Source organism: Schistocerca gregaria, chromosome 7, assembly GCF_023897955.1.
Source record: "Schistocerca gregaria isolate iqSchGreg1 chromosome 7, iqSchGreg1.2, whole genome shotgun sequence".
Classification (NCBI taxonomy): domain Eukaryota; kingdom Metazoa; phylum Arthropoda; class Insecta; order Orthoptera; family Acrididae; genus Schistocerca; species Schistocerca gregaria.
This window is the reverse complement of record NC_064926.1, coordinates 323,550,932-323,563,696: the sequence shown is the minus strand read 5'-3', so window position 1 is coordinate 323,563,696 and position 12,765 is coordinate 323,550,932. Positions and strand designations below refer to the sequence as shown.

General features: G+C 40.0%; 1 protein-coding gene across 1 annotated transcript in view; it reads right to left on the bottom strand.

Moving 5' to 3' along the window:
• The window catches only part of LOC126281252 (protein king tubby), a 47,054-nt gene that overhangs the window by 19,656 nt on the left and 14,633 nt on the right, over window positions 1-12,765 (bottom strand). Inside the window, exon 5 of the mRNA XM_049980044.1 lies at window positions 6,875-7,042. Coding sequence (XP_049836001.1) covers window positions 6,875-7,042 — 168 coding nt within the window. The remainder of the gene's footprint in view (window positions 1-6,874; window positions 7,043-12,765) is intronic.

The following is a 12,765-nucleotide window of genomic DNA, read 5'->3' as shown; positions in this document are numbered from 1 at the left end:
GATTTTAAAACAAGGTGTCGAAGTCTTTGGAGAATAGAGGTATAATGAACTGGGGTACAAAGACTGCTCTGAAGAGGTGTAGGAGCCGTTCTTCTCTGTGTCAGGATGGTGTTCTGGATTTGGTGGGTTGGCAAGTGTTCCAGGAGGCTGAAGTGAGGAGTAAGGTGGTTGCAGCAATACAGACATTGTGCTTGAAAACTCTTTACTGTTCCAAAAAGCTGCAGGAAAGTGACCTTGTCTGGCGGCACAGCCTGCAGTCAATCCTTGCTACCCTGGTTCTATGGCACTGAGAAGCTGTGATGCTAAGTCAGAAGTAGCCACTTGCCTCTGTGCAGTCTGAGTGCAGAGCAAGATAACCTAGGAGAGCTTTCCCCAGTGGCACTGCCGATGCTGATGTGGCTGACGTATTTTCGCACTGCTGGAGGAGTATGTGACACGCTGGTTAGCAGCTGGTGCAAACACAGCCAGTGGCATGAAGGTCAGGTTCGGCCGCAGGTGAGGTTTTCTGGTGACAGTCTGGTGCAAGGCGATAGTGGCTCCTGGGAACAAATACCGGATCTGCATCTGGCTGGTGGCAGTTTGATGGGAGGCAGTCGAGTGATCTCACGGCAGAAGCCGATACAACAATGGTAGTGGTCTCGATGTTTCACCAATGCTTCAATGACCTGCTTGACTGGATAGCCTGTGCTTATACTCACAAAGTGGGTATGCTGTGGTGTTGTGGCTGTCAAAGCCACATATGGCTCCCTATCAATGGGCCTCTGGTTACAGTGCAAGCTGGGACTATAACTGGCAGATGGGCATGGATGCTGTGACATAATGCTGTGTCGGTGAACTGCCACAAGTAGCCTACTTATGGCATCAAGTCCATGTAACTGGACCTGTGAAATTTCAGAGGAATGCAAAAGCAGATTACATGCAGTATAAGAGAAGTAAACCAGAAGTGCGAGTGTGTGAAAATGGGAAGAGGGGGATCAGACCGGCTGAAACAGAAGAATGGCTTGAGGCAAGGAAGTACACTTTCCCACTGCTTTTCACTGTTGTGGTGGATGAGCTGATGACCAGAGTGGCCAAGTAACTGGTGAAGAAAAGATGAAAGCAATGATATCTGCAGACAATTTGATGATCTGTGGAAACAAGGACAAACAAGTATAGAAACAGCTGCATGTAGGGCAATGAATAGTACAAGGTTATGGGATGAAATTTAGCATGGGTAAACGTGAAACTATGATCACAACCAAGGAGGAGAGTCACGACTGGAATAACAATGGTGGGGATCAACAGAGGGAGGTGGAGAGTTTGAAGTACCTGGGAAACTTAATACAGGAGAATAGAAGAAATGACAGAGAAATAAATGAGCAGGACAGACAGCAGTAACATACTGGAAGGGCATTAGAAGCCTGCAAGGATGTCCTTCAGAAAAGTGAAAGGGTTATATATCAGGTATAGTATGCTCCAAAGCTGATGAATGCCTTAAAGATCTGGGCAATGAAAGAGAGACAGAGAGAGAGAGAGAGAGAGAGAGAGAGAGAGAGAGAGAGAGAGAGAGAGAAGCAAAGACAAGTTAGTGAGACGAAATTCTTGAGACATAATATTGGAGTGAGAAAGATGGACAGGTTATAAGGAATGAGAGGACCAGGGAATTAATGAAGGAGGAACCATTAGAGGATAGAATGTAGGAACCAAGGCTTAAATGGGAGGGACATGTTAAGAGAATGGAGGAGAAAAGGATACCCAGAAAGATATACGAGAAGAAAGGGAAGGGAAAAATACTAACAGACAGATGGACAGAAGGAGTGAAGGACTGGGTGCAAAACAAAGGAGAAGACTGGAGAGGTAGTGGAAAGACAGACAATGATGATGAAGCCTGTTTTCTATGGAGACCTGTCCAGTGGCTGGAAATTGTACAAGATGGAGTTGAAGAAGAAGAAGATTATTTTGGATAAAATGGATATTACTAGGTGGCTGAGTGGCTTAGTGTCAGATTACAAATTCGAAGGTCGGCATTTCAATACTCAGAACATTCTAAGATTTTTACTATCACGTATAACCTCTTTAATTTCTAAAATTGACATGTTAATGAGAAAAACAGCAAATGGTAAAGTGATTGGAGTCCATGCCAAGCTGTAGGCTACTGATAAGTGGTTGGGTGAGTGAGTTCAAAAACTGGAAGGATGGAGCAGGCATACCATCTCCATTAGAACCATGTTTAGTACTTCGTAAGGTACAGTCAACCATTTTTTTGTTTTGTAAATAAAAACTGCCTTTTCTTGGTGCACTGTAATTTATTTCTCCCAGGTGTGTTTTCCCCTTTTTTACTCTAAGGCATCTTCAGTGGGATACTTTGTTGGGATCTGCATTTCCTCTCATCTGCTCTGGGGGTCAGACTAGCAGTCCATTTCCAAAAAATATGCACATTTTCATATTCCAAACTTTCTCCTTCACACTGTTCCCCATATTAACCCATATTTTTGTCATTCACTACTACTCTTTTGTCACTAGTTATAGATATTTGTTCAAAAACTCTGCTTTTAAAGACAAATAGCAATCACTTTATTAAGTACTGTTCATGTTGCATGTGCAAATAATTTATCCTATATTAACCTTTTGTACAGAATTTTAATAATAATCCTAAAACTCAAATTCTACGCTCCTCATATACAAGAATTCTCTTTAATCGTAGACTGGATTGTGAATTAACCATTTACACAACTTCTTTTCAAAATTAGTGAAATGTGTACCAATTGCAGAATGTGGCAATTTATTAAAATATTTTAAACAGTTCACTTTGTGAGAGTTGCCAGTTTTTGTCAGCCTATGCTTCTTGTTTCTGATGAACAACATTTTATGTTCTCTCTGGCACCGAACTCTGCTAGGTCGTTTTTCACATATATCAATGATACATGGATATAAAGATTTATCACTGTCATTATTTTGATCTTAATGAGTAAAGGGTGAGAGTGTAGTCTCTCACCAAACTTGCACATTATTCATAGCACCCTTTCCTGAATCAGTAATGCATCACTGACCTGACTGGACTGATCCAATAACAACAGCCCCTAAGGTATGAGAGACTGGAAAAGTCCAAAGTAAACTATTCTTAAGATATTCACTTCTCAACAGATCAGGTAATTTCCATGCGAGACAGGACACCCTTGACCTTGAGAAAGTTGTGTTGCCTGCATAGCAGATAACTGACTGAAGCCCAACATAATATGGCAAATTGTTAATTACAACAATGAACAGGAATAATCCAAGGACCGAGCCCTGGGGCACACCAGATGTGATTTTCTTCAAAGAAGAATTCCTGTTTTGAATTGGCACAAACTGTGTCCTGTTATTTAGATAAGAATTAATTGTTTCTAGTGCTATGTTATTTATTCCATAATACTGTAGTTTGGCTAATAAGATGTCAGAGGGGTTACAGTCAAAATCCTTACTCAAATCGCATAGTTCAAGCGAGACCGTATTCTTATTTTTAAATGCAGTTAACGGCTGTTTAATAACTTCAACGACTGCAGAAGTAGCACTTTTTCCTTCTCAGAAACCATGCTGTCTACTACAAAGAAGGTTGTAACAATATTACAAAAATGATAGTTGCTACTCACCATGTAGCAGAAATGCAGAGTCACAGACAGGCACAACAAAAAGACTGTCAGAAAGTGAGCTTTTGGCCAACAAGGCCTCCACTGGAAATAGACATCATACAAACACACACTCCTGCAAACGCAACTCACACACACATGACCATAGTGTCTGGCTGCTGAGGTCAGACCCAAAGTAGTTTATGTTTCTCATAGTAGTTACCAAGTTGTATGTGAAAAACAGCTTCAAATAGTTTGGTAAAGATTATAACAATAAACTCTAGCCTGTAGTTCTAGGGAGATGTTTCCCCCCTATTTGTATACAGGTATAACTTTTTGAAATTTTGAGCTGGTCAGGAAAAACTCCCAAATCTAGGTATTTATTCATAATAAAATCAAATGGTTTGCAAATAGTGTGTATTATCCATTTTATTCTGTAGTTAAAAACAAAGATTCCAAGACTTACCAAGCGGGAAAGCGCCGGCAGACAGGTACATGAACAAAACACACAAACACACACACAGAGTTACTAGCTTTCGCAACCGATGGTTGCTTCTTCAGGAAGGAGAGGGAAAGACGAAAGGATGTGGGTTTTAAGGGAGAGGGTAAGGAGTCATTCCAATCCCGGGAGCGGATAGACTTCCCTTAGGGAAATAAAGGACAGGTGTACACTCGCACACACACACACACACACACACACACACACACACACACACACACATTTATCCATCCGCACATACACAGACACAAGCAGACATATTTAAAGGCAAATTTTGCCTTTAAATATGTCTGCTTGTGTCTGTGTATGTGCGGATGGATATATGTGTGTGTGTGTGTGTGTGTGTGTGTGTGTGTGTGTGTGTGTGTGTGTGTGTGTGTGTGCGCGCGCGAGTGTACACCTGTCCTTTTTTTCCCTAAGGGAAGTCTTTCCGCTCCCGGGATTGGAATGACTCCTTACCCTCTCCCTTAAAACCCACATCCTTTCGTCTTTCCCTCTCCTTCCTGAAGAAGCAACCATCGGTTGCGAAAGCTAGTAACTCTGTGTGTGTGTTTGTGTGTTTTGTTCATGTGCCTGTCTGCCGGCGCTTTCCCGCTTGGTAAGTCTTGGAATCTTTGTTTTTAATATATTTTTCCCATGTGGAAGCTTCTTTCTATTTTATTCTGTAGTTAGTTAGTCAGCAGCAGTCCTCGATTTTCGAGTCAGAAAATTTTGGAACAGCATTTATTATATCTATGGGTGTGACAAGATCCCAATGGAATTCATGCTGTATAGGAAACTGATCAGATAGTGTATCAGTTGCTAATATGTTTGAATGACTAATTTTAGATCTTAATTCATTTACTACAGTAGTAAAGTATTTACTGAACTTCCCTGGCTCAAGCAGAATGTCTTTAGTTTGGTAGAAGTGGGTTCTTGTTTTATAATATCTTAGGAAACCTTACACTGCTCGGAGCTCCTTCCACGTAGTTTTCATATGCAACTAGTTTGGAAAGTTTAAGTCCAGCTTTATAATTTTTTTTTCCTCTCCCCAGGTGGGATCTATAAGAAATGTCATACTGCTCTGTGCCTTGTTTGCAATTACTTTTATAAATCTTGTACAGTGACAGCATCTTTTCCCTGATACCAGCAAGGAACTATTTCTTTTCAGTGATGAACAAGAATGCCATAAATCAATATATATCTTAAAGAAATTATTAATGAAAGTTTCAACAGTTGATTTATCTAAATCATAATCATGAACAATAACTTAGTATATTCCTCTTTCTGACCTCTAACCCATGTCATGCTTGGCTTCTTATTTGCAGTCACATAATCATTATCTAACTGTTGGTAGTGGCATATGGGGAGAAGTGGATCATGATCTGCAAAACATTCATCTGCTAGCATAACAGTCCATAGGTCTCTTGAGAAATTAACTATAATACTGTCCAAACGGGAATTCCCAAGTGTTGGGCTATTGTTAGTACAGGGTGCAGCACATAAACCAGGCCCATAAAGTCAACATAACATAACTAACACTCTTCTTTTGCCAAGTTAGAATAAACTCCTCCAGGATTCCCAAATACGCAACACTGTTCACTGTTGTCTCAAAGAAGATGGGCCCCAAAAATGCATGTGATGGAAATAGCACACCAAACATCAATCTTCTCGTCATCCAAGGGCACCTGGTGGATTGTTTGCGGATTTTCTCTTGACCAGTACTGGTTGTTTTGGGAATTTACCCAGGCAGGTGGAACCACACCTTGTCACTCATATTGAACCTTTGTGCATCCAAGACACCACTGGCAACATTTTTCAACAGCTGTAAACAGAAATGCACTCTCTTCTGCAGGTAAGGTTCCTCCAGTTCTTGCAAAACACTTATCTGATATGGTTTTAACATCAGTTCCCTTAAAACAAATCTGCAACTTCTCTCATTTACGTGAACCTTCTGAATCAATCTCATGGTTGACTTAAGGGGCTTCTTGTCAATATGTTCTGCATCTACCTTTTTAACTCAGGTGTGCAGACAGGTGGTCGTCTGTTTCTGGAGCATTTTGAACTGATACTGTGCACCAGCATTTTTCAATCAATTTCTGTATGGTGCTTTTTGCTGGCACAGAACATCTTGGAAATTTCTGCTGAAAAAAATGCTTTTGCTTTGTTTCCACAAAAGACCCAGTGTGAATGAATGCTTTGACAATGGCAACACACACACACACACACACACACACACACACACACAGAGAGAGAGAGAGAGAGAGAGAGAGAGAGAGAGAGAGAGAGAGACTGGGTCCCCCTCGACTGTACAATTTGTTGAATACATTCTTTTTTTTTCGGGTCTTTTCTCAATTATTTTGTTAACTTATTCACACAGAAAACGTTTCCCTTTGTAACTTAAATGTAGCCCCTGTTGGGTACGCAATGGTCAATCAATATTGACTTCATCTATAATGTCGCGGCAAGAGAGAGACAGAGAGAGAGAGAGAAGCAAGAAGTCTTCTCATTTACCTGAATTTAAAATACCCCTGTGTCATGCTTTCATGTTTGTGGAGTAGTTGTACTATCTTTTCAGACAAGAACAATGTCTGTGTGTTTGAGATACATTTTTCTGTAATTACAGAATGAAAAAAAAGCTATTTCCAATTAAACATTATACAGAAATGCAGATAAACAACATTTAAAATTAAACTGGAAATCTCAAATTAATCAGCTGATTTCGTCGCTCAACATTTCTTTAAAGATCATAGTAGTGTCAATAAGCTGAAACTTAAAACCGATTGTTATTTTCTAAATTGTACTGGCTTACCTTTTTACCATAATCACGCTCGAGATGTAAAAAGTATGTTGGATATAAGCCACGATCCATTCCCTTTCTGTCCCTTGTTATTCTACACTTATAGTGAACACCTTGAGTTCCTGGTTCCAAAACAAAAGTCTCCAGGCTTCCTTCAACATCACCTTCTATTTCCCGCTCCTGCATATAAGAATTATAAAGTGTGATTTAGTTACACTCAATGATTAAGCTTTAAAACCAGTGTTCTAGAAAAATGAAATTCATTATTAGAAGGAGATATTCATAAATTTTATAGAACATAGGCAGTAGTAAAGGAGACGTTGTGAGTCATATTGGCAAAGTCATTCTTAGGCTAGCACTGTTTTTCATTGCTAACTGAGGTACACAATTACAATTTTACAACAATTGTATATCAAGAAGAACAGTAGTTGATACAAATTAGTTTTGTTTCCGTGAGAGATTAGTGAGGGAGGAGAGACAGAGAAACTGGTATTAGTTTACATAAATATAAAAGCACAAATGATAAACACATAATACTATTAGCCTAGCATAAGGAGTGTTGAAGAGCAGTGGACACATGTAAAAGACAAGATGGCTGAGCTATTTATCTTTCATGCCTTAGAAAACAATAGATAGTGATCTACTTATGAAAGTGCAGAAGGGAACAAAATCTCATTAAATACCTCAGCTGACAAAGCAGCCAAAAGCTGCTGTAAATAATATGGAAGAAGAAATGGCTTGATTTTGGTTTCTTTGGGGAAGGAGACCAGACAGCGAAGTCATCGGTCTCATCAGATTAGGGGAGGACTGGGAAGGGAGTAGGCCGTGCCCTTTCAAAGGAACCATTCCGATATTTGCCTGGATCGATTTAGGGAAATCACGGAAAACCTAAATCAGGATGGCCGGACGCGGGATTGAACCGTTGTCCTCCTGATTGCGAGTGCAGTGTCTAACCACTGCACCACCTCACTCGGTACCTGGCTTGAAACCCCACATTTGTCCAAAGTCAAATTCTGTTGCCTCTTTTTCCTCACCTACACATATTAAGTTTTCATTTTCTTATTGGATATTTCCTAGTTCCTCGATGAATAATTTCTTTGAAACTTCCTGGATGACTTAAACTATGTGCTGGACTGCGACTCAAATCACTGATTTTATGGGCAAATGCTTTACCAACTGAGCTATCCAGGCACAACAAGATCCTTCCTCACAGATTCACTTTCACCAGTACCTCTCTTCTACCATTCAAATTTTACAGATGTTCTCCCACATACATTATAAGTCTGTTACTCCTGGAAGGCTACTGCAGAGAAATGGCTGTTTGTGCCCATCACTAACACTGAGTCTTGTCCAAACAATCTCACAAGCAGCTTCAATTACTGTCTTGGGGGAACTTACTAAGTCTCTGGTTCACGCCTTCCGCTTGACTTACAAGCACGGGCTATGATCAGTTCTGCAGACAACATTGCAAATTTTGAGCTTTGTTGAAACACTGTGGGGAGGATGGTTTTCTCAACCTCCTCTGTCAGCTGCTGTCAGCTGCTGTCAGCGTTGTTTGTTCCAACAAGCTCCAAAATCTGTAACTGGCCACACCCTGTTTACTGAATGACTGCCTGAAAAGCCTCTTCAAAAAGCTGAATGAAGATCCTGGCATAAACAATAATTCTTTCTGTCCCTTGCCACTATTTCCCTCATGCAAACCACTATGCACTGTACATGTGAACAGCCGAGAATTAAGAGTCCAAATCCTGTTTTATTTGCTTTCCCTTTTAACACGGGACACAGCAGGTTTACCTATAGGTGAAGTGAATCTCACTGGCAGAGATTCAGTTTCAGTGCAAGCCAACAGCTCAGACTATTATTTTTTTTTAAGCCATATATTTTCAAATTGTTTGCAAAACTAGCTTATCCTCTTCAAAGTACTTTCCATTACAACTAATACATTTGTCCCACTGGTGCTTCCACTGTTCAAAACATTTTTTGCAGTCATCTTTAGAAATGGCTGACAGCTCCTCCCTCTTTTTTTCTTGACAATCAGTGCCCTTTAATGCCCTTTTTCATGTGTGGAAATAAGAAAAAGTCACACAGATCCAGATAAGGTGAGTAAGTGTCTAAGAAAAGGCTGTGTGTGCAGGTGTACTGTCGTGTTGGAAGTCTCCTGTCTGCTGCAAATCAGGTCTGTTCTGATGAATACTGTTGCTCAATCTTCTCAAAACTTCCAAATAAAACATTTGATTGATGGTTTGATCTGGGGGAGCCAATGTTGAATAAACTTCCCAATATTTTTGTTGATTTGGGCAGTTGATGGACGTCCAGAATGAGGTTTGTCATCAGTCGCCATGTTGCCATTTTTAAAATTGAGTGAACCACTTGTATACTTGAGTTTTTCACATAGCCTCATCTTGGTACACTGTTTACAACATTACAACAGTTCCAGCAGCATTTTTACCAAGTAGAAAACAAAATTTCACAGCTGCACTTATTCACTTAAACTTGCCATTACAAAAAATGAACCAAGAACAAAACAGCAATAGCAAAAACAATCACCACAGATGAGCAGAACAAGTCAGGTCAACAACACATGCTGCACTATGTTGGCAATGAGTTGCGCTATACATGCAGAGCGTTGGCAATACATACTACACAAGCTCCGCCCATAGCAATGAAATTCCTCCCCCCTCCTTCCCCCCCCCCCCCCCATCTTCATGTAAGGGGAGTGGTTTAATACCCTAAGTTCCTGAACCCTGCCTTCTCTGTACAGGGGCCCTGAACCTACCATTAATAAGCCACTCATAGTCAAGTGAAATACTAGTGATAGATCCTACACTTGCTGTGGAGGATACAGCATCCATAGGTACCTGTACACAGCAGCTTCCAATCACTTGACAGTAGTCAGGGCGATTTACAGCTGCTCATGAACAAGAATTTACTCATTCGCTTTCCCAGAACCACATGAAATTGGGGCTAGTGCAATGTTTTGGAGAACAGTACACAAATAATGTTGAACGAAGGTTGCTGAGTCTTTTTTAATTTCCTGGTTAATTTCCAGTTCCATTTATTAACTGAAATGATAAAAACCAAACAAAAAGATTTCTACCATGACAACACAAAACCCTAGCACACAAGTTAATGCTTTGCCAAACCTAATTGGAACCCTTCTTGAGGTTACTGGCATTAACAAGTACTCTCAAGTAACAAACTAAAAAACAGTGACAATGTCCAATAAATGCATAAAGTATACCGCATTTACTCGAATCGAAGCTGCACTTTTTTTCCGGTTTTTGTAATCCAAAAACCCACCTGCAGCTTAGAATCAAGTGCAAAGTAAGTGGAAGTTCTGAAAAATGTTGGTAGGTGTTGCCACAACTAACTTCTGCCGTCGAATATATGTAGCGCTACGCAAAGATAAATACTGGCGCCAAAACCTCTGCGTCAGTAAATAAATTTAAAAAAAGGTGGAAGATGAGCTTTTTTCTCCGCTCCGAGTTTCAACCACTGCGTTTTCATAAATTATCCAATGAAGTAAATACAAATTCCGTATTGTTCATCTTCAAATGTAGCAGCATTTCAATGTACTACGAAAATCCGACTGGCAGGACCGTTTGGGGTGTTTGTCAGAACTCTACGTTCTGAATTTTTTCCTACTTGTGAGAAGAGATGGTTGCTAATAGGAACTTTTATGTATTGTGAATCACATGCAGTATTCTCTTCACCATAAGAATAATACGAATATAAATATTTTGCCATGTATTGTTTCGTGTGTGCTGCTATCTCATTTAAATCCTACCTACCTAATAAACTATGAAACTTGAGTGAGACAACAGCAAACGAGGAAGAATATACATATCATGTCATGTTTATATTTGTATTATTCTTATGCCTAATAGTGGTACAGTCAGAAATGAAGCACGGCAATTGACTAGATTTTTAAATCTAAAATGACTCTAATTTCTGTGCAGAATATAATGTACTGAAGAGGCTTCTGCAAAGATTTTCAAACGGAGAAAAATTTTCGCTAAACTCTCGTTCAGAACATCTTCTATCATACGCAGTCTATTATTTGGTTCTTGTTGATCATTATCAAAGAAAGCAGCAGTGTAAGTAAAAACAAACAGCAGTCTCTTGCTATTGTTTTGCAAATGAGACGATTCCTCTCTTTTGTTTTTTAATTGTAAGCGGCGGTAGCGTGCACAAAAGCAATCCATGCCGCGAGCGGCGACAGGTCGTAAACACACATTATCAGAATGTGACAAACAATACATGACACAGTACAGTAATGCATTTTCAGCTAAGAGTGATGTCAACACCTAAAACAAAGAGAATGACACTTATCAGATCAGAGAAAAATAAGCAATCAATTCAAACCATACGAAGCACGTGAAAAAGGAAGGGTAACCGTATAAATACGGTCGGAGAGCCTGACGCATAGCAATGGTAAATCTTAACTGCTAAGCTTACGACTTGAACCAAACTACTGTAGCTGTATCATCATTCATTCGACCTAAATTGTGTCTCATATTACGACGGACCAACTTTGTTTCGATTTGGAGTTGCGGCCTAAAACTTCTCTTTCCCCTTGAAATTACGAGTCTCAAATTTCAGGTGCAGCTTAGATTCGGGATTCCCCCCCCCCCCCCCTTGATTTCGAGTCTCATTTTTCAGGTGCAGTTTAGATTCGAGTGGGGCTCAGATTCAAGTAAGTACGGTACTGTCTTCTGAGTGGCTTGATGTTGTCTGCCTCGAAATCCTTTCTTGTGCCAGCCATTTCATATAAGCAAAGCCTTTGCACTTTATGTCCTCAATAATTTGCTTGATATATTGCAATCTATGTATTCTGCAACAGTTTTTATCTTCTATAACTCCATGCAGTACCATGGATGTTATTTCTTGATGTCTTAACACATGTTCCATAACCCTGTCCCTCATTCTCATCAGTAATCTCCAAATGTTCCTTTCTTTGTTGCACCTACACCTCGTAATTCCTTATCCTATGAGTCTGCCTAATTTTCAATATTCTTCCATAGCACTAACACTCAAACACTATGATTCTCTTCCTTTCTGGATATCCCACAGCCCATGGTTCACTGCCATACAATCCCCTGCTCCAAACGTACATTCCCAGAAATTCATTCTTCAAATTAAAGCTGACATTTGATACTAGGAGGAACATGATGGTATAGTTATAATATACTCTACATTAAATCACAATTGCTGATTTACTACAAAATATGTTACGCACAACACTCACTATACTCTAATCGAGTCCCAACACTGTTGACCCAGCTACATTACAACAAGCACTGACAAGCTGTTTCACATGGTTATCCTGCCTTTTCAGTAGTGCATGTTTCGAATTACTGGTGACACAATGTTTTGTCATGCAAGGAGAGTGTTTTCTTACCACTAAATGTGCTAACGCATCATGGAATACAGAATTCGTAATTAATATAACAAATGGTAGAAAAAACACAAAAACAGAATCTACATAAATCACTGTACACTATGTCCGCAACATGAGGCCAAGTGGCTAGCGTTACTGCCTCTGGATCATGGGGTCCCGGGTTCGATTCCCAGCTGGGTTGGGAATTTCCTCCACTCAGGGACCGGGTGTTTGTGTTGTCCTCATCATTTCATCATCATTCATGAAAGTGGTGAGATTGGAGTGAGGAAAGACTGGGAATTTGTACGGGTGCTGATAACCACACAGTTGAGTTCCCCACAAACCAATCATCATCATCACTTTATGCTGTATGCACTGCTAGTTGGGAAACTGATTCTTACTCATTCTGTGCAGCAGTTGTAGCATTCTTCTGGGAAAGACCAGTTCCCCACTACAATGGCTGCTTGTTCTTTAGTTTCTAGAAATATTATACTTACATAATTTGTAACTTCCAAAAATTTTC